This window comes from Agelaius phoeniceus, chromosome 2, assembly GCF_051311805.1.
Source record: "Agelaius phoeniceus isolate bAgePho1 chromosome 2, bAgePho1.hap1, whole genome shotgun sequence".
Taxonomy (NCBI): domain Eukaryota; kingdom Metazoa; phylum Chordata; class Aves; order Passeriformes; family Icteridae; genus Agelaius; species Agelaius phoeniceus.
The window spans coordinates 62,537,306-62,557,082 of record NC_135266.1 but is presented as its reverse complement, the minus strand read 5'-3'; the positions used below and the strand labels follow the sequence as shown (position 1 = coordinate 62,557,082).

General features: G+C 41.6%; 2 protein-coding genes across 9 annotated transcripts in view; both read right to left on the bottom strand.

Moving 5' to 3' along the window:
- COG3 (component of oligomeric golgi complex 3) overlaps window positions 1–1,844 on the bottom strand; it is a 30,812-nt gene extending 28,968 nt beyond the window's left edge. The window contains exon 1 of one of the 3 annotated variants that reach the window (XM_054653130.2): window positions 1,563–1,844. In XM_054653130.2, the coding sequence (XP_054509105.2) occupies window positions 1,563–1,730 (168 nt within the window). In that variant the 5' untranslated portion in view covers window positions 1,731–1,844. Of the gene's footprint in view, window positions 1–1,118; window positions 1,220–1,562 lie in introns of those variants that run through there. The other 2 variants (XM_077173683.1, XM_054653150.2) reach the window with 2 other exon arrangements.
- Window positions 1,845–3,496: 1,652 nt separating this feature from the next.
- Window positions 3,497–19,777, bottom strand: part of SLC25A30 (solute carrier family 25 member 30) — a 32,992-nt gene continuing 16,711 nt past the window's right edge. The window contains exons 1-11 of one of the 6 annotated variants that reach the window (XM_077173676.1): window positions 15,307–15,440; window positions 14,639–14,728; window positions 12,583–12,661; window positions 10,885–11,032; window positions 10,158–10,252; window positions 9,799–9,884; window positions 8,491–8,590; window positions 7,508–7,628; window positions 6,858–6,996; window positions 5,936–6,016; window positions 3,497–5,133 (exon numbers count right to left, since the gene is read on the bottom strand). In XM_077173676.1, coding sequence (XP_077029791.1) covers window positions 5,092–5,133; window positions 5,936–6,016; window positions 6,858–6,996; window positions 7,508–7,628; window positions 8,491–8,590; window positions 9,799–9,884; window positions 10,158–10,252; window positions 10,885–11,032; window positions 12,583–12,661; window positions 14,639–14,659 — 912 coding nt within the window. In that variant the 5' untranslated portion in view covers window positions 14,660–14,728; window positions 15,307–15,440 and the 3' untranslated portion in view covers window positions 3,497–5,091. Of the gene's footprint in view, window positions 5,134–5,935; window positions 6,017–6,857; window positions 6,997–7,507; window positions 7,629–8,490; window positions 8,591–9,798; window positions 9,885–10,157; window positions 10,253–10,884; window positions 11,033–12,582; window positions 12,662–14,638; window positions 14,729–14,972; window positions 15,266–15,306; window positions 15,441–19,777 lie in introns of those variants that run through there. The other 5 variants (XM_077173677.1, XM_077173679.1, XM_077173680.1 and 2 more) reach the window with 5 other exon arrangements.

Below are 19,777 nucleotides of genomic sequence, written 5' to 3'. Positions count from 1 at the left end.
ATTCAAGGAAAATTCAAGATCGCTGTCATAATTTATTCAGAAGACAAGGAACAGCTCTGCTGAACAGGAATTATATTTTAGTCACAATTATTTTGTTTAAGCAAGAAAAACATGGAAAAAATTAACTCAAGGTAAATTGTATTTAAGTATGATCAGAGACTACTAATTAGTCTATATGGAAAAAATTAATTCAAGAAGAAAAATACTATTATATACACTTAACTAATATAATACCCTCTTCAATTACATGATGATGAATTGTATGTTTTCTGAGAACATCAGTAGAGTAAAACCAGAAAATACTGCTTAACTACGAATTGGTATCTCTCTAGAAAACAACTCGCTTAGTAAAACATTCCCTGCCTGGAAATATTAGCCCAACAGAAAAAGAGCCATCAGTATTTCAACTATTTGAGAAAAAACCAGATTGCCATATATTGTCCAACTTCCACACACCTCTCCACCCAAAACAGGGCTGACCCCAGCAGGGCAGCCAGGGTTCCTCTGGTGTCTAATACAGAGGGAAAGGTGAATCCATCAGAGCCTGCTGCTTCAGGACAGCTGACACAACACTGTCCCAGGTCTCTGAAGAACTCAATGTCTTGGCTGCTGTCCTCACTAGCAAATACAGTACCTGCCTTGTTGCAAAGCTGGTTTAGATCCTTAAAAACATCATCTGGCAGCAGGATATCCTTCTACAATCATTTTGGATGCCTGCCAATATTTACTTTTTGCATTCTGCTGACACAAAAAAGCACAACCAGGAAGGATTAAATGAAACAGGTGCATTTGAGGAAGGAATGGCTTTATACTCTCCCTTTTGCAGTTCTGAGCTTTCAGATACTTGCTGAGAGCAGGCTTTGTTGATTTTATGGCACTTATCTTACACTACAATCCTGTTTAAATACAAATCCTCTCCTGAAAAGTGCACTTAGGAATGCAAGCATTCTGTTCCATTCCCCTTTGCAGAAAAGGGAACGTTCATAAGTAATCACTTTATCAGAGTTTGGAATTTTACACCGTGGGAGGCCATGTATTCTATGGTGCTGACAAATTATTAACGTTTTTACCCCTATTCCTGGCTTTCCTCATCTCAATCGAGAGCCTGCAATTCGTACCAGGAAATAACGTTGGCGCCAGAAGCCATGCATTAGTAAGGATCAATTTAAGACCAAAAGAATGAACTTCACGACTGAAGTTCCCAACTTCAGCAGGTGAAATGCCGGTGGTCTGAGGGAAGCGGCGAGGGCGGGCAGAGAAAGCCTGTGGATTCTCGGGGAAAGCTCCCACCGCTGCCTCACAAACCCCTGCCGGGCAGGGCGGCAGGAGGCTCCCAGAGAGGGAGCCCTCCCGAGGGAGGGAGGGGGGAGCTTGGGGACGCGGCTGCGGGCGCGACCCAGAACGCGAAGCGCAGCTGAGCCCCCCGCAGCAGCGGCCGCGGCCCCGCAGGCCCAGCCGCTCTGGGCCGTCACCGCCGCCCGCCTGACGACGTGGCACCGCGGCCACTCCCGCCCTCGCTCCCGCCCTCCACCCCTCCGGACCGGGCAGCGCCGCCGCCTCACCTCGGCAGGCACCGGCAGGTTCTCGGCCGCCGCCTTCAGCTCCAGCACCGAGTCGGTCTGGCGATCGCTGAGCGGCGCGGTGGGCTGCGGGCGGCGGTCCCAGAGGCTGAGGCGGTCGCGCACGTCCCTGCCCGCGGGCGGCGGCTCCGCGGGCGGCGGCTCCAGCATGCTGCCGGCGGCGGGACGGGCGGCCGGGCCGGGACGGGCCGGGAGCGGCGCCCGGAGCGCGGCGGAACGCCGGGAGCGGGGCGGCGCTTCCGGGGGAGGCTCGGAGCGCGCCGCGCCGCGTCGCGTGGCAGAGACGTCATGGGCACGGGGCAGAGAAGTGCGTCACGAGGGGCGAGCGGGCGGGATGGCCCCCCCTGGCGGCCGGGAGGATCCACAGCATCACAGAGTGGCCTGGAAAGGACCTCGCGTCGTCCGGGCCAACCTGTGACCAAAGCCTAGCATGTCACCTAGGCATGAGTGCCACGTCCAGTCATTCCTTTAACACCGCCAGGGACGGTGACTCCACCCTTTCGGAGAAGAACCTGCCCCTGATGTCCAGCCTAAACCTCCCCCGGTGCAGTTTAAGGCTTTGGCCTCTTGTCCCGTCGCTGGTTTCCAGGGAGAAGAAACCAATCCCATCTGGTTGTACCCTCCTTTCAGGCAGTTTTAGAAGTGGTAAAGTCCCTCCTGTGCCTCCTTTGCCCCAGCTTGAACACCTCCAGCTCTCCCAGCCCATTCTCACAGGATTTGTGCTCCAGACCCTTCCCCAGCTCCACTGCCCTTTCCTGGACACACGCCAGCACCTCAATATCCTTCCCAAAGTGTAGGCCCAGAATTGGACAGAGCACTTGAAATTGTGAAATACAAAGCTGTGTTTTGTGGCAGGTACATACAGGCAACATACTTGTGATTGTGTCCCAACCATGGGACAGTTATAAAGATAAATTCTAATAAATAACTGAGGAAAATAAAGCATGGAAGAATGCCTTTGAACCTATCCTTTGTTTGCAATTAACTTCTATAAGTCTTAAGTAGATTTAGGAGCATTTGAATTAAAGCTTTAGGATGTTGCTTTTTGACAAGAACTTTCTGCTTGTAGCTGAGTTTTGCAATAGTAACCTTTTGAAGTATAATTTTAGAATATTGCTTGTAGTAAGGATCTTTGAAACTATAGCTTTAGAACATATAAAAAGGAAACATGCTTATCTTGAGGCCTTAACAAAACAGTGAAAAGCAGCTTGGGAAAGGAAGATGAACATCAACTCAGTAGTTTCGACCAAGGGAAGCTGGACATCACTGTCATAAGATTTATAGTGGACCCACATCTGGAAGCTGGACCCCACCAGATGGGAGACTCCTGGGATACATTCTGAGAAAATAAATCACAATAATGTATAGAATTGTAATGTAAAAATTTGGAATAGAAACTGCTGAGAAAGCTTATGAGTACCCCTACAAATACCTGTAAGCCTCAACTATCGGTGTGCAGTTGGAAGGAAAACTTCCCCCACTGTACCCAGCACTGTATTGCTCATACTTTACCATATTAATTAATAAATTGATTGCTGCTTGAATATTGGCCTAGTCAAGCTCTCCTTTATAACAAAATGCAGCTTCACCAGTCCCAGGTACAGGCAGACAGTCCCTGCCCTGGTCCTGCTGGCCACACTGCTGCTGATAGAGGCCAGGATGCCATTGGCCTTCTCAGGCAGCTGGGCACACTCATGGTTCACATTCAGCTGAGATCCTGAACTCCTATTTCACCATTTTGGTGCCTTTGGGAATTTGCAGTCAATTCCAGTCCATCTTGTCCAGTTATGCCTCTGCAGCTTCCCCACAGATTAATTGGTACAGTGCAGTTACTGTCACTCCAAAGTGGCAAACTTCTCCAAACTTCTTGAAGTATTTGAAACTTCAAAACTGAAAGCAGTTCTAAATCATCACACTTTACATTTTAATGCTTTTAATAGGCCTGAAAAACATATACTTTACTTACACAGCATACAAAAATATTTACACTTTTTTTTATTAAAGCACAGAAACAGTTGTAAGGGGAAACACTGCACATCAGCATACCCCTATATATAGAAAATGTTTTACCTTCGGAAAGAAAGTGCCTTGTGCATTTAAAAATTCTATTTGTGCATTCAAAATTAGTAATTTTAAGTGATTACAGCAATTTTGATATCTCAATGAAACTTCTTTAAGTGGAATGCATGATTCTATGAAAAATGTGTAAAAGATTAACACAAGGCCACAAAAATCCAAAGCTATTGATCCTGCTTTGCTGCCCTCTGTAAACACAGAAGATCAGTCCTGCAATTTGCATCTCACATACTCCTTTTTCCTGGAATTCAACAACAGCACTTAAGAAGCTTGATGTAACTGTTGAGTTAACAGCCCTAAAGTTTTCATATACCTTTAAGCCTAAAGGTAATGTTTATAGAAGCTGTGGTTGATTTCTACATCAAGTGTTTCCTTGCATGTAACAGCAACTTTAGCATCTTTGGTATATGAAAGTGTTCACTAGTTCTGGACTTGGGGGTCTTTTTAAAGGAGGAAAGCAATCTTTATAGTAGATTTACTTTTGGAGGGGTTGGTTCTTGTCACATAGGCACCCACATGAGCGAGCCTGACTGCTCAGTGTAAAATAGCCAGTAACCAATAATTCTTCCCAAGGACGGAAGAGGCATGGGAAGTTTCTCTGCAAGATCAGCAGATGGGCATGAACTTGTTTGAACTTCATTCCTACCAGCAATTTCCATATGAATATGTTTAAGAAGCACTTATGCTGAAATCAAGAATTATACATGGAAGAAAAAAAAAAAACTTTCTTCAAGCTATGCAAAACTGTCAACTGTAGCAACCACACTTGCTAATGAAGCTGGATTATTCCCAGAAAATTATGCAGACATCTCAGGACTTAGAACACAGGAAAGCTTCAAAACCAGAAACAGATTTTACACTGCAGTAGTTATTGTGCCAACCTGAAAGCCAGCAAAGATGTCTTGTGACACTTCCAGTTAACTGGAAGCTTTAAACTATTACAATCCAATTGCATACATTTCTGAAAGCAGGAAAAGCCCAACTCCTCAGTTCTGCTTATCTTCCCTTACAGAAATACTTTTTTCCTTTACAGAAATATTTTTCTTTTCCTTCCTTTATGGAAATCTATGGAAATAAAGAAAAAAACCTTGTCTTTGACTCTTATAAAACTATGCTTTGAGACTCAGATGCACAAAGTTGCATTGCAGATCTTTACATTCAAGAGCATTGAAACATTTGACAGAAGGTATTCCACCATGTTTGGTTCAGTCTGAAAAACAGTGCACATCATCCACTGAATCACGTGCACAAACCATGGTTTACAGGAGCCAGTTTGCCTTGAAATCACTTCCAGGTTCTTCTCATTCAGTCTTGCAGTGACCTCTTCCTTTGGCGCCAGCAGCTCGGACAATAAAGAGCAAACACTCAAGACAACTTGCACATTGCTCTAAACTCAGACAGTACATGAACAGAATTCTGTACACAGCTCAGCATGTCAGGCATCCAATTTCTTCAGCTGTTCATATGTCAGAAAGAACTGGCGCAGCTGATTAAGGAAAACTGTTTCCTGTTCATGCAGTGAAAACTGGTCCCTTCACTACTGAAGGTTAGCTGCATCTGTGTGCAACTGTGTTCCACTCCTTTTTCCTTCCTTTGCCATGCTGCATGTTGGCCACATTTTTACACAATACTAGGCAGAACAATGAAATTTGCTTAAAGGCTGGTGACACAAAATACTTTCCCGTCCATCTTCCTCAGGATCTTAAACCCAGGACAGAGGAAGCAGTCCTGCAAAAGCTGCCATAAAAATACTGCAAAAGCCCTTAAGAGTCTTTAATCACTTTAGCTTTGATGGGCTAAAGAAGGTTTGTTTATTGTAAAAAACACTTCTACCAACCTACTTCCCAGGGCTCTGATCAGCTGGCTCCTGAAAAAAGCCAAAACTGTGAGACTAAGATAAGCAAAAACAAAAAGACTGCATCAGTAACTGCCAACAGTTTCCCCAGTTCTGGAAAGAGCTCCCATTCCTAATTCACTTGGTCAACTTTGATTAAAACTAGGCTCATAACAAAGAAAATGGGCAGGTATGAAATTGGAAGAACAGAAAATTATTTTGCAAGATCATATTTTAGTGTTGACTACATGTGAATAAAATTCAAACTGTCTATAAGCAGTTGACTGAAAAAAAAACCAAACTCTCAACTGCACAATTTTCCATTCATAAGAAAAGAGAATATCTGTGCTGATATGACACTTCCCACACTGAGTAATTCTGTAAAAAACAGTATTTGCTGTTGTATGGCTAACTTAGTCATTTTGCACACCTCTGCAAAGGATACAATGATATTCCAAGGACCAAGTCTTAACCAGTTTGGCCAAAAGCCTTTATACAGAGCAAAAAAGCCTTCATTCTTCCATGTCTAGGGAGAAAAAAACCAAAAAACATAAGAACACACTTATGTAATTCTTTTTTTGTGAAAAATCCAGACAGCATGTCAGCTAACAAGACTGTACCAGACAAAGGGGTGGCTTAGTCCTGTAACCTTAATTTAAATGTATTGTCTGACAGGACAAAGAAATACATTTCATTAGATGTAAGCTTGCAGTTGACATTTGACAGCCCCTTGAAATTTGCTGCATGTAAACCTGTAGCTAACATTTGGCAGTCCCTTGAAATATTTCAGTTTGCTTTATGGACCTCAAATTTCCCTGGACGATGTGACTTTGACTGTTCAGTAAACAGTTGGACAGCAACAGCTTACTACCCATTCTTCATGTACAAGGCCATCATGGTCCCACCTCATACCACAGAGACTTCAGAAACCAAATCAAAGTGATCAAAATCAGAGGCTGACCTTGCCTCTGGCTGTACTAGGCTTTGCATTATGCAGTAAGCAACATAGAAAACCATCTGTTTCAGAAGATCTTGTTCTTCAAGGGCTGACCTATGAAATGGTAATTTCCTGTCAGCCTGACATAGTATAAAGTTGAGCAAGACAGTGCTGCTGAGAGCCTTCCTCTCCTCATCCAAGCACCCAAAGAAAGGAAGGTTCTGCAACAGACACTAACTTTCTTCCTGCCTTTCTATCAAGATAGATACTTTTCACAGTTGAGTGCATTACTGACAGTATAGTCCTTTTAAATATTATGGCAAAAAGCATGTCTAAGTTACTAGGGAAAACAGAACAATTTTGAGCTCCACAGCAAAACCATTGCTTGGTGGCAACAGTTTCTATTTATGATGATACCTGACCTACTTACCTGTAACAAGCAATCCAAAGTGCCCTTGTAGGCTGAGTGTCCCCCATGGTTTTGGCTTTTCTGATTCATCATACGTGTTCTTACAACATCAACTGGGTTGGATGCAAGGGCTCCAGCTAACCCACAAAGAAAACTGGAACTAGTAAAAGAAGGGTTTAATGAAACCTGATCTACCACACAGATGTATAAGAACTTCCCCTTCCCAGGAAACACACAGTAATAATGACTATTTAATGCTTTTACTAAAAAAATTAAATCAGCTAATGGATGTGAAAAGTTACTTTTCACTTACTATAAAAACATAATTTTGAAAATTTGCTATATAGCCCTTATATACATTATGCTTGGAAAGATGTTCATACCCCAGGGAATAATATTTGACTGTAAATTTCTTCCAACCTCAATTTGCACAGTTGAATGATTCAGACCACCCACAAAACAAATTGCCATGTTTCAAAAGAAAGCTAAATTCAAGTGCTAAATAAAATTAGCTTCCACGCTACCATTTGAGATGCTATTACCCTAAAAATTATAAACACATCAGAAATAAATGTACACATCTAGACAGATGATTAAAAATAAAAATACTCCTCTCCCCTGCAGCAAGAATTATCTAATAATGAGCTATACAAACAGTTATACAAACTTACAGGAAGTGAGTATATACTGTATCTCCCATATGTCCAGACAGAATTATGTGCTTCTTGGTAAGGTCATATACTGGCAGCTCTACTCCAACAACAATAGCAGCTCTCTGTGCTGTCAATGATACTCCCTGGCAAAAGGAAGGATATAGTTGGAGTTTAAAGTCAACCTTTGTGCACTGTTAGAAAAGCCAAACTCTTATAATACAAAGCAAAACACTACAAATGTGTTAAGAACCTTGCAAATTCAAATAAGGCTAATTAGTACAAGTCTTAGATGTATGTACTCCAAAACCACAAATTTGAAATAACATAAATCACTTCTCCATACAGAATGGAAACTTCAGATCCTTTAAGTTATTTACCATCTCTGCTTAACATCTCAATTTTTGCATCAACAGTCAGCTAAAACCTCCATTCCTTTGCTGCTAGCTGAAAAACTGATAAAGTAAGGAGGATGAACAGAAAACTGAAGATCAAGAAACTGTGAGAAAAGCACACTAATGGAAAAACATTCCTATTCTCCAGCTGCTCAAAACAATGGTCAATTTTTGGCTCTTCAGTTGTTGTACAGTCATTGACTATAACTGGCCCAAGAGACAACCTGTGAAACTGAATATGAGAGTTCCTGAGCTAGAAGGGATGCTCAGCAGCTCCTTCACTTCCAAATATTCTTTAGCATATGTTTTAAAACAGACAGAATGTACAGATTAAGAGGTGTCAGGCAAAAGGTTGTTGAACTGTTCCTAGAGCCAGTCACCCTAATTGAACCCTGCATTTGTCCTCCCTCTCCTAAGTGGCAGCTAATCCTCACACACAAGGCTGGCTGTAACCCTTCACCAATAAGCACTGAGACACCAGCAGTGAAGCAGTCATGGCAAATGACAGACGTTACATCCTCCATATTTCAGCTGAAAACACTGTAAGAACACATGACATTCAATTGAACAAGGAAATGTAGTTGAAGTGTAAGATAGAACTAAAAAAACTTGCCTTCCATAATCCTTTAGTGCCTTCGTTTTGGTAGATCTGTATGAAGTTGCCCATCATTCCTCCTTGAATTGTTCTACCTTGAGCTTGCATTCTGATCTGAGGTTCATTAGAAGATACAATTAAAAAAATAAATATAACAAAAAAAATAATAAAACTACATTGAACTATCAAGATACAATTGCAAGTAGTAAAGTCAATTTCTCTAAGTATAAAAGCAAGAGCTGGCATTATCACAACTATATAAGTGCAATCTTTTGCCTTAACTATCCCCATGCAGCTGCTAATTTTGAAGAAGTATGTGGTAGAATTCTTAGCTGCATTAAGTCACTTCTATTTCTGTATGGGTACACTGCTCCATTTAGATAAGACTGGCAGATGGGTTTTGCAGGATGTCCTTTACAGTGTTCTCACAGGAACATGTTGAAATGAAAGGTTAAACAGATTAATGTTTCAGCCATGAGAACCATGGTCTTCAACCCTGTAGATTTATAAGATCATCCTTAGGGACCTGTCAAGGTAACTTGTATACACAGGTTGTCAACAAGTGACTTGGTGGGTGGATATAATTTTAGGAAGTAACTAATTGAAGCCACACGGGAAATACAAGCTTATGTTTGAAATGCCACTACATAACCGCACTAGCGCTATGAAGGACAAAGCTTTTTAGTAATTTCAGGAAAACATAGAGAGTTTTCTTGACTTCCTTTTCATTAGGAGCAGCTTTGTAAGTCACAAGCTCCAGTTTTATAAGATAAACCCATCAACCCTTTCAAGTAACTGACTATGATCAAGCTAACAGATTCTTAAAGAGCTGGTTGTTTCACTAATTCACTTTAAATGACTGATGCTGGAATGCCATTTCCTTGGAACAAAGGTTTGCAAAGCCTCTCTACAGTGCTAAGGAATCATACAGTACTAGTAGCATTCCCTGGAACTCTTGCCTCTGAACTGATATTCACCTATTTTGAGCTCTAGCAACATACAAGTATAACAGTGTTACCAAGAAGTATAGATGAAATACAGAGTGTGGCTTCTGCACAAACACCATAACATCAAAGTTATTCTCCCCCCACAAGCAGAAACATGAGGATCTAACTACCTCCCCAGCATTCACCTTGCTCACACATGCTTCCAAATGATTAGTATGGACCAGAAGGAGGTTCCAAGAATTCAGGATGTTACTGATTCTTTAGAAATTAAGAAATGATAATAAACAGGGTCACAAAACAAATCCTATATTCATCAGGAGACTGTTTTTACTTCAGGAGAGAACAAAAGCTAAAAGACAAGCTCTACGTAATTACCTTTAAGACATCTGTAGGGTTGGCAATAGATGATGAGATTACTCCAGAAAGAACGCCACACAGAACATTCATCATGAGGGTTTCATCTGTTTCACAAACAAAGATTTTAGCTGCAGATTTACAAAACTTAAGATGCATTAGGACAGGATGATGCCTTCCCTCATTTAACCAGAGAGAGCCAGTTACAGAAGCCATAAAACCTGCTCTGATGAGTTACCCTTGCTGACTAACTTTGCTGTAACTGGTGTAAGGAATGTCTTGGTAATCTTGGTAATCTTGTTCAAATGGTACAGTAAGATACCAAATGGAATTGGCTTCAAGCAAATCAGTCCTGAATTAAAAAGAAAATAACCACTCACCTTCTGGATGCTCAACAAACATTCTTTTTAAGCTCTGGTATGTGCCTATTTTTATAGTTCCATATGAAGCTTGTCGTAGCATTGCAGGTGCAATCCTGTGAAAACAAGCAGCAATAATGTTTATGCTCAAGATCTCAAAAACTCATCAGAAAATTCTTCCTAGTGCAGAGATATATAGCAAAGAAAGGCTTGTTCATTTAAATCAACAATTTAAACTCATTATAAACAAAACAAGCTTTGGAGCTTGTTAGGTTTTGGTTTTTATTTTTTTAAATAGAGCCTGCAAGAACATGAATGAACTGTGAAGGGATTATTACTATTAGACCATGCTTCAACTTGTAAACTATAAAATAGCTGGCAGTCATGTCTGAAATGTAGCTCCCCCACCATCCTGCATGTTTTGAAGTAAAGCATGCTCATTTATAGGCAAAGGTAATTCCAATTTTAATTCCAGGAGATGGAACAACCACAGCAGCACTGTAGAAAATAACCTTATGCTTAGGTATTGTGTTTCATGTAGGTTTTGTTGCTTGAGGGGCTATTTTTAAAACATTAAATGCTATGGCAGTGTGCAGCACTGAAGGTATCAAAGCTGGGTCCTCCATCTTCCAGATTAAGGCTAGCCAAATACCTTGCAATCCTGAAGCCCAAAAATTCACACACAATGGGCAAATACTTTTACCAATAGACTGTTCATAAGCCATTGCTGCAACTCAGTTACTCTTACCCAGAGTACAAGGCTTTCAACCCTTCTTCTCTGCATATTCTGACCAGCGCATGCACCATTCCACGGTAGCGAATCTCTTTATATTTGGCATCATTAACTTGACCTTGAACCTGAAGACGTGTTTTGGTCAGATCAATGGGGAAAGTACCTTAAAGGAAAAACCAATGAGAAAATTAACAAAGTACCTACCTAACCAAAGACAACAGAGAACATCATACAAGGAACAGCAACTTTCATTATATATCATAATATATAAAAGTACTCCCATGGGAAAGAAGCTTTTCTTACCAAAACTTTCTTTTAAGTGATTCACATTCTATCACCTTGTTTCTTCTAAAGGCCTGACAGACACCCTGCCTACCTCCTGTGTTCACATTCACTATATTTTCAGGCAACACAGCATTGCCTGGTTGCCAGCAGCCACACTGAACAGGACTTTGCAATCCCAATCAAGCACTGAGTTTGCACATGTATTCTACCAACCCCTTTGAAGAGGACTTCACTGAAGGCAAATTCTGTAGGACACACTATACAGATTCTGGCCTAGTATCTGAAAAAGCAATAGCAGCAGTACCTATTTCTGTTACTGCTTTCCTGTAGCCTACTGCTGTTATGTTCAATTCATATTCTCCATGCTCCCCTCATGAAAGGGTTCAGAAACTCTATCCATCCAGGAAAGGACCACCTCAACATCCCATACTCACTTAAGTACTAACAGGAGTCAGGATTAACTACATCTGTTTAAATGAGGCTTACCAGACAAGCAAAGCTTTCATGAATTGTATGTCTTCCTTACGCTTTTGGCATTATTGGCCATATTCAGTCAAGTCAAATAATGACAGGTTTCAAATTCAAGTTTGTACAAATTCACTAAGTAAAAACCCTTCCCATCTCTGCAATCATGCAAAGTTGGAATGGACAAGGCTTTGAGCAACTTGATCTAATTGAAGATGTCCCGGCTCAAAGCAGGGGGGCTGGACCAGATGACCTTCCAACACAAACTACTCTATGAAAACAAAAGATAATAGTTTTAAGTGTAATTTTATACTGCCTCTACTTTACTAGACAGACCTTTCATGCAAGCCCACCACGTGCCCAACCATGTCCTACTACAATGAATATCCAGATTTCCTTTACTTTCATATACATGCATTTCAAATACAAGTCTACAAAAATGTGGATATTTAAGGTTTGCCTTTAGAGGAAGCCTAAAACATCAGATGCACTGTCTCAATACAGCAATTATTCTGTGTTGCTCACTATTGAATTTTCAAGTGTTCAAATCTAAGCAACCACTTACATTCAAGAAAAGATTATTTAAACTGCAACACAGATATCCAGTAAAGCTAAGAGAAAAATCTACAAGTTAAGAGTGTAACTAGTCAACTGCAGCAAAGCAGAAGCTGTATCTACTTATGACCACTGTCTAGGAACAGATCAAACAACACCAAATAATAAAACACAGAAGCAAAATATGTATAGAAAACAAGATTCACCAGGGATGAGAGTTTATAGACACAAGTGTTCTGGCATTGCAACAGAGATAAGAGAAACTCTTCAGTCAGCATTAAGCAAAAAAACTCTATGCTGCAGACCACCATATACCACTGTGTCACTGGCAGCATGGAACCCTACTTGTTTTACATGGAGGCTGTCCAAGTAAAGAAAATCATGTCAACAGTTAAAACAAACTCTTACCACATTCTGCAGTGATTGATGCTAAACCTCCATAGATAAAGGGTTTCCAGTTCAGTGCTGGCATTATTGGTTCCTCTTTCTGTGAAAGAGGAAGATTTAACACTACTGTAAGTACATGTCATAAAAATTCATGCTAACACTTTGTAAAAACTTTGTGCCTGGTCCATTTAAAATGGGCCTTTCAAATATGAATAAAGAGTTAAAAAAACCATAAGAGTAAAAAACCCCACATTTAATACACTTGACAATAAGAAGAAAGACAGGAATACCACAGAAAAGCACCTGGGTTTAAATCAGTGCCTGCTATGTGTTTGGGCCACCACTCTCCTCACCATGAAAGGTTAAAGCAGGTCGTCTCCCAGGCATAATGTTAAGGAGCACTGCAGTGAATAGCCTCCAAGGATTTTTACTAAGCTGAACTAGTCTGACTACATGCTGCAGTCATTACAGAACTTGCTTTTTTCCAGTTACCAATGTTATTTAGCATGAGCCAAGCTAGTACACTTGCACTAGGGTGCATATACACAATTTTGCTTCCATTCAGACCTATTTCTGCTACCAGTGTTCACAATATTAATTCTTGTGAATGTTACATGAAAATTGTGTCAATTATTGAATTTGAGAAAGCAACCACAATTTGTCATTAACTATAGCATATGCTTTGCAAGATGTTGAAGTAATCCAATTATGTTAGAAAAGAGATAAGAACTTCAAAACCAAACTAGTCCAGCCCACACCAGATTGCCCTTCCCAAAAACAAGTATTTCTCTCAACATCTTATTTTTCCCCTTCCTCACAATATAAGTATTTTTCATTCCCCATTTTCTATTATACCCCCCTAAACATTGCATTCTACAGTTATTTTTGCCAATTAATTTTATGGGAAAATTGTACTTGAAAATACCTCCCTTGGCACTTATACTCCCTCTTATTCTTCCCTGCTTTATCACTTGTAGTGCCTACCTGGAAAATATCACAAATACACCCATTGCTTAACCCTGCCTTTTGTACAGCTGAACCCTCTTTAGTCACTTCCTCCAGAAATGCCAATAACCCAGCACCTAAATGAATTTTTAGAGTTGCAGACACTCAGCAGGCCTGAACAATTTCTGCAGCTCCAGTTTTCCTTTTATCATCTTTACTTCATGATGAGTTACCTGGCTCTTCTGACACACGAGGAAAGGAAAGAAGCTAAAATGACAATTTTACATGCTCAACACCTACATGCACAGAAATCCTTCTTATTCTTTACACTGCTGCAAAGAACATAATTTAAAAAAAAAAAAGACAAGGCAACTAAGGTCACCCTACTATACTGCCAAAAAGAGTGCAGTACAGAGGTCTGGACACACAGGCTTAGACCATGCCAGCTTTTCAATACAAAGGAGGCAGAGCCACGTGAATATGACATTGTATCAGAGGGAGGCCAGTTCCAGCTCCAAGTTCCTCATAATCCTGTTCTGCCATGATTAATGGCAGATCATTTAATTAACAGAGACAAAGCCAAGCTCAGTTTGCCCACTATCTGCTACACACCTGATCTTTACACCTGAGAAACTCATCAAAACTGACAGTTAAGCCCCCTAAACATACTAAATCAAGATTTCATCTATCATAAATACCACAACACATATAAAACAAAAATAGATCCTTTTCCTGTTCATTTCATATTTCACTCTGCCTAAGCAATGGAGGCTACTCACTTTTTAAACATAATTCTGAGCACAATCAAATAAAGTTTTCAATTTGCACACAGATTTACAAATATTAGTTGAAGCTTTAATATATAAATAAGATACTCTAATGCAAAATTTTATAGCACACTGTTCCTTTGACAGATCCCAAGGTGAAGGTCAAGGTCTGTACATATGAAAGGCTTTCAAGTCTCATCTCCTGCCAGTATGCTAAACTAACCATATGAATCTTTCAATTTCTAACCTCCAGCCCCCTTCTTCAAGGTTTCCATACTTTAGAAAGAAGTATGAAGAAGAAGAAAAAGATAAAGCAAAGATACAGAGTTTTTCTCAGGAAAAAAAAAAAAATCAAAAAGACACACCATCCAGTAATTTCGCCCCATGACCACAGGTGTCTCATTTCCCGCTTATATTCCAAATTCTTGGTTTGCTTCTTAGTCAGAACTTCTTCCCTATATCAATAAAAATAGTAAGTGTCTCCTCAGAACAATTCTGTATCAGCTGAGTGAGTGGCAAACTACTTAAAAAGATAATCCAGCCATCATTATAGAAAAAAATTAATATCTCCACTTTTACTAGAAAGATATTGCCTTTACAAAATACATGTTGCCATACCCTGAACATCAACAATGACAGAGGGGATACTCGACCGTAAAGAACATTGGGTTGAATTAATAGAGAGATTCATCCACGCACTTTCTGCGGTGGTCAGAAGGGAATCCTCTTTCTTTTAACCACAGCGTGACTGGACTAAACCCAAAAGTCCGAGTTCCATGAAAGAACGAATCACTTAAACAACTCGATAGTTCCCCGACAGGGAGCAGGCTTGAAAAGTCCCACATCGAATTACACGTTGGTCGAGAACATCGCTAGCGTATTAAGCTCGCAGTACACTCGAGCTTATAGCAATTTTAACTATTAAAAGCGAATTCAGGTCTAGGGTGGCAACAGCTACTACTACACAAGAAAAATAGCGTCCCACCCTCCGAGAGCTGAGAGCAGCAGCAGCCGCCGCCACCTCCCCACTCACCACCGAGCCCTGCCCGACCCCCACGTCCTGCCGCGCCGACCCCACCGCTCCCAAATCCCAGCGCTGCTCCCCGCGGCCGCGGCGGCTTTTGGGGAACGCGGGGCTCCGCCCCGGGGCGGGCTGGCCCGAGGGGCCGAGCCAGGAGCGGGGTGTGGAAGGGGTGGATGCGAAGCCGCAGTTGGTTCGAAGGGGGCGCCGAGCCGGCTGTAATTATCCGGGGAAAAGATTAACCGTGCTGACCTTGCAGTCAGAGGTCTCCCCTCGCCGCTGGCCTTGGAGGGCTGCTGGGCTGGCCGACGTTTTCCATTAGCGTTCCTGCCCCAGGAGAATGGAGCGGCTGTGGCGGGTGTTTCAGCGTTCCCCGGTTAACGAGCAGGTCACTCGGCCCTTAGAGTTTCTCCTCACCATTATCTGTAAGGACACTGATTTTGCCCCTCGGTTTACGATCCTATGGGCACCAGCAACACTGCAGCAGTACCGGGGCTGAACTTTCCTGAGGCGGCACAGGAACCTTTATCTACCTGCTGTGTGGAGGCACAGAAAGGGGCAGGGTGGGCTTAAATAGCCACTTTGCTCTTTAAAATAGCCTCTTCACTATTTTTGGCAGAACGGTTACACGGGTGATTCAGCAGTTGTAGTAGTATTACACAGTTCTGTGCCATTCTAACTATGTTTCTTTGCATCACCAGGGCAGAAATTATGGATTCAGTATACATGCTTCACATGGCTTTGTTCTCACACATCCAGTGCCTGTCCCGAAGGAAAGGGGCTATCCAAAAGGGCAGGTCTCAGCCGCTGTACGGGTGGCAGTGACCAGTGCGTGAAGACTGGATGAGAACCAGAAGTAGTCTGGTGCAGAGCCCAGGGCTTCCTGTGAAATAGTTTGGAATCAGCTCTTTTGCTGCCCCTAAAGGCAGAGTGTTGTGGTCACTCGGTGCTTTCTGTTTCTGACTGAAGAGCTGCCAGGAGTGCTTGTAGGGACCTATCCGCACGGTGCAGCCCTGCTGCCGCTGTCAGTCCGCTGCCTTGCAGGCTGATGGCATGCCTTGCCCCAGAAAGGGCAACACATCCTGCGGGATTGCTCCCCGCGCCCATCTCAGGGGAAGGCTGGAGGCTGAGAACCTTTATTTAAGCTTACTGGCTGGTGGAGAAAGAGGGTGACACCCGTTCAGCCCTCATTAAGAAGCTGGATGTGGCTTTGCATGCAATCCTCGATAAAGCATAAGGGATCCAAAATTTGGGTTCTGGTATGCCGCAAGTGCTTCATACAATGAAAATAGTTCTCTAAAGCAATCCGAGTATTACAGACGTTCCCGCAAATGTTACATTTCACTTGTTAAAGGATGGCCTACAAAACTCCTGCTCTAATCACAATGTTGCAAAGTTGTCTTTGCAGGTGGGCCTCACAGAACCTAGCTACGAAGTCCCACCTCAGAACTGGTGTTCACATTCTAATCCCCTCCTGAAACTCCTTGTACCTGGCTAGTTCTTTACAGGTTATATAACTACAGCAAGTACGATCTTACTTCAGATAAACTTTGAATGGCTCCTTTCTTTCTTTTTGCACAGAGATCATTTGGACTGATTCTAACATCACCAAAGTCATTTGCACTTTGGTGCAGCTGCTTTGGTTTTCTGACTTCTCCAATTTCTGCCTCCTTTTAAGAAGGACTTTAGTTCCACTCTGATCTTGAGTTGGGCAGCTCCTTCTGTAGGCAGATGGGTTTTATTACCTCTGCTGAAAATCAGTTCCTGCTCTCATGTTATATCTTGCACCCAATCACATTTCTTAGTTTATTAACAACCTAATTGCTAGTTCTCAACTGTGTACTTTTGAATACAGAAGAATTCAGGTTAACTTTTGTTCCTACTGGTGACTTTTGCATGGGTCCTCTGAATAAAGTCTTCTGTTGTATTCTCAACCCAATTCATACTACGTATGAGGTACGTAATGCTTTTGTCAACAGACAGTGGGCTACTTTTGGCAAGCTGCCTTGAACCTGGCATCTGCGTCATACCAGCACTGACTTAGGTGCTCAGCATCTTGCCACATGTGCTACTGATTACACATTCTTAGAACAGCTTTATCCCAGCTTTATGCCAGTTCTCTCCCAAGGGCTGTGCAGGGCTACAATTTAATTAAATACATCCCAGACCCTAAACTTACTGCTCCTAAATTTCCTCACACATTTTTTGTTCTTTTTTTTTAAGCAAAAGAAGGCAGCCCTCAAACCATTTTTCTGGGGAGCTCTGCTTTTTGTGCATTCATTCCTGTTTTGCTACTTCCACTGCTGCTTAAAATGGAAAATCATTTCACTTCTGGTCTCTGCAGTGGTGAAGACAGGTCTGCCAAGTCTCCTACTGCTTAAATGAATGGTTAGTGGAGAGACACAGATGGCTACAGGTATTTTGTTACTAGCTGTAACCACGGGAGAGGTACCTTTTTCTCTTGGAAACTTTCACAATTACTAGTTACATAACTGATTTGCATTTTTCATGTTCCATTGGCTGAGTGATGAAAGCAAGCCTAGGACATGGGAGCCAAGAGCTCCCTGCCCTGGCACAGCCTTCTCACTTTCAATTGTTTGCACTTTCTCTCTGAAGGGCATTTCATCTGACCCTCAATCATACAGCAGATGACTTTGTTGGGAAAGTAGACACTCAGTGTGCTATTGGCACGTGTAAAACTGTAAGACATAATAAATAGTACTTCCATTGTGTTTGCCAGGGGCAAAGCCTCAGCCTGGAGCACCACATCCAGTTATGTGTGGTGCATTCCAGGAGAGCTTTACAGAAGAGCTGGGAAAATAAGGCTAGGAATACAAAACACAATCTGTAATGAAAAATTGAAAGAAGCAGTCTTAAAAAAAGATTTGTATAACATAATCTTCAAGATTGAAGTTATCCATAAAGAGGAATTTAATTCTCTGAACTCCACCACTTATATTAGACATACAACAGACTTTCTAATGGTGTGGACAGTACTAGATGAGAATGACTGTGGAGTTTGCAGTACCTTCATCATCACCAACTTTTAAAAACTGTTAAGCATCTGTTTTTGAGATGTAATTACAATCTGGATTACCTGAACCAAGCATTGGGATGGACTCTCAAGGATCTCTCCAGCCCTTGTTGTCTGTAATTATTCAATGACATTTCCTCCTCCAGCTGCTAGCATATGTTATGTACAATGACATGACAACTGAAGTTTCTAACTTAGTAACATAATCTACTGTGCAGAGACCAGGGAGAAAGGAAAGTGAAATCACAAGTAACAGTAAATGTAATTTTGTAGTCTTTTTTTTAACAAATATTTTTTTATAATCTGATTGGACTCTGCATTGGCAGGAGCCAAAGTTCTTTACTGTGTCATTGTTTTGTGGATATAAAGTCATGTTATTTGTTTTTAATGGGTAAAAGGTGAAGGAACAGAGGGCAGTTTAGGCTTTGAGTGGACGAGAGTCACACAGCATAAGGTCCCAGCAAAGCAGTTCTAGTAAATGTAAACCAAAAAAAAATTTCTGAAAGTGTTGCAATCTTGTAGCAGGTCCTGGGAAATTGATTTGTCTTCTTTTCTGGGACCCCAAACAGAGATAATAACTCCTATGTACGTGAAAGCATTGAGGTTGATGTTATTTGAATGAGCAAATGAAAAGCTGCTAAAGTTGCTCAGATAGGGAGGCACCATAGGAGGCTTTTCACTACTACAAAATACTTTCCAACCTCAAAGGGTGATCCTCCAGGTCCTTGCTAAATAAAGATCAGTCACAATTGCTTCACAGAGGCATTTGTCCAACATTGCACTGCGCTAAACAAGTAGCGATTAGAAGAAACAATGCAAATTTAAATGCTGGTAGATGCAACACAAAGAAGAGCAAATATTTTTCTATGTCCTAGTAAAAATCAGACAGAATATGGTGTAAGATACAGCCTAACCTTTCCCACAGGGGAGATGATTCAATGTTGAATGAATGACAGAGCGGTTGATGTGACACCAAATAACATCTCACACATGGTATGTTTTCTGCCACTTTCAGTACACCCCTTGCTGGCAGTACTCAATATCCAGGGATAGTAGGGAGCATTTGTTGGGGGAAGCATATATTTGTGGAAGTGTCTGCTGGGGGAGATACATATTTGCACTAGACTATCCTGTGACAGCAGAGTTGCAGTTGAAGTAGTTCTACAGTAAAAGAAAAGTGACTCAAACAAGACAATGGTCAGGGAGATGTACTGGCAGGTGACCCCAAGCCATGTCCTTCGCAATGCAGGATTTAGGTTGATCAGAATACAGAACTGCCTACATAGCAAAATTTCAAGCTTTCAGTGCTATTACTTCTTAAAGGAACCTCACTATTCTCTTTCCAGATTCTCAAGTTTTGATGGTTTTCCTCTAGTGTTTACAGAATGCTTTGCATTAAATCATTACCTAAATAATACAGCTTTTCTTCTGGTTACTCCAATCTGGCTT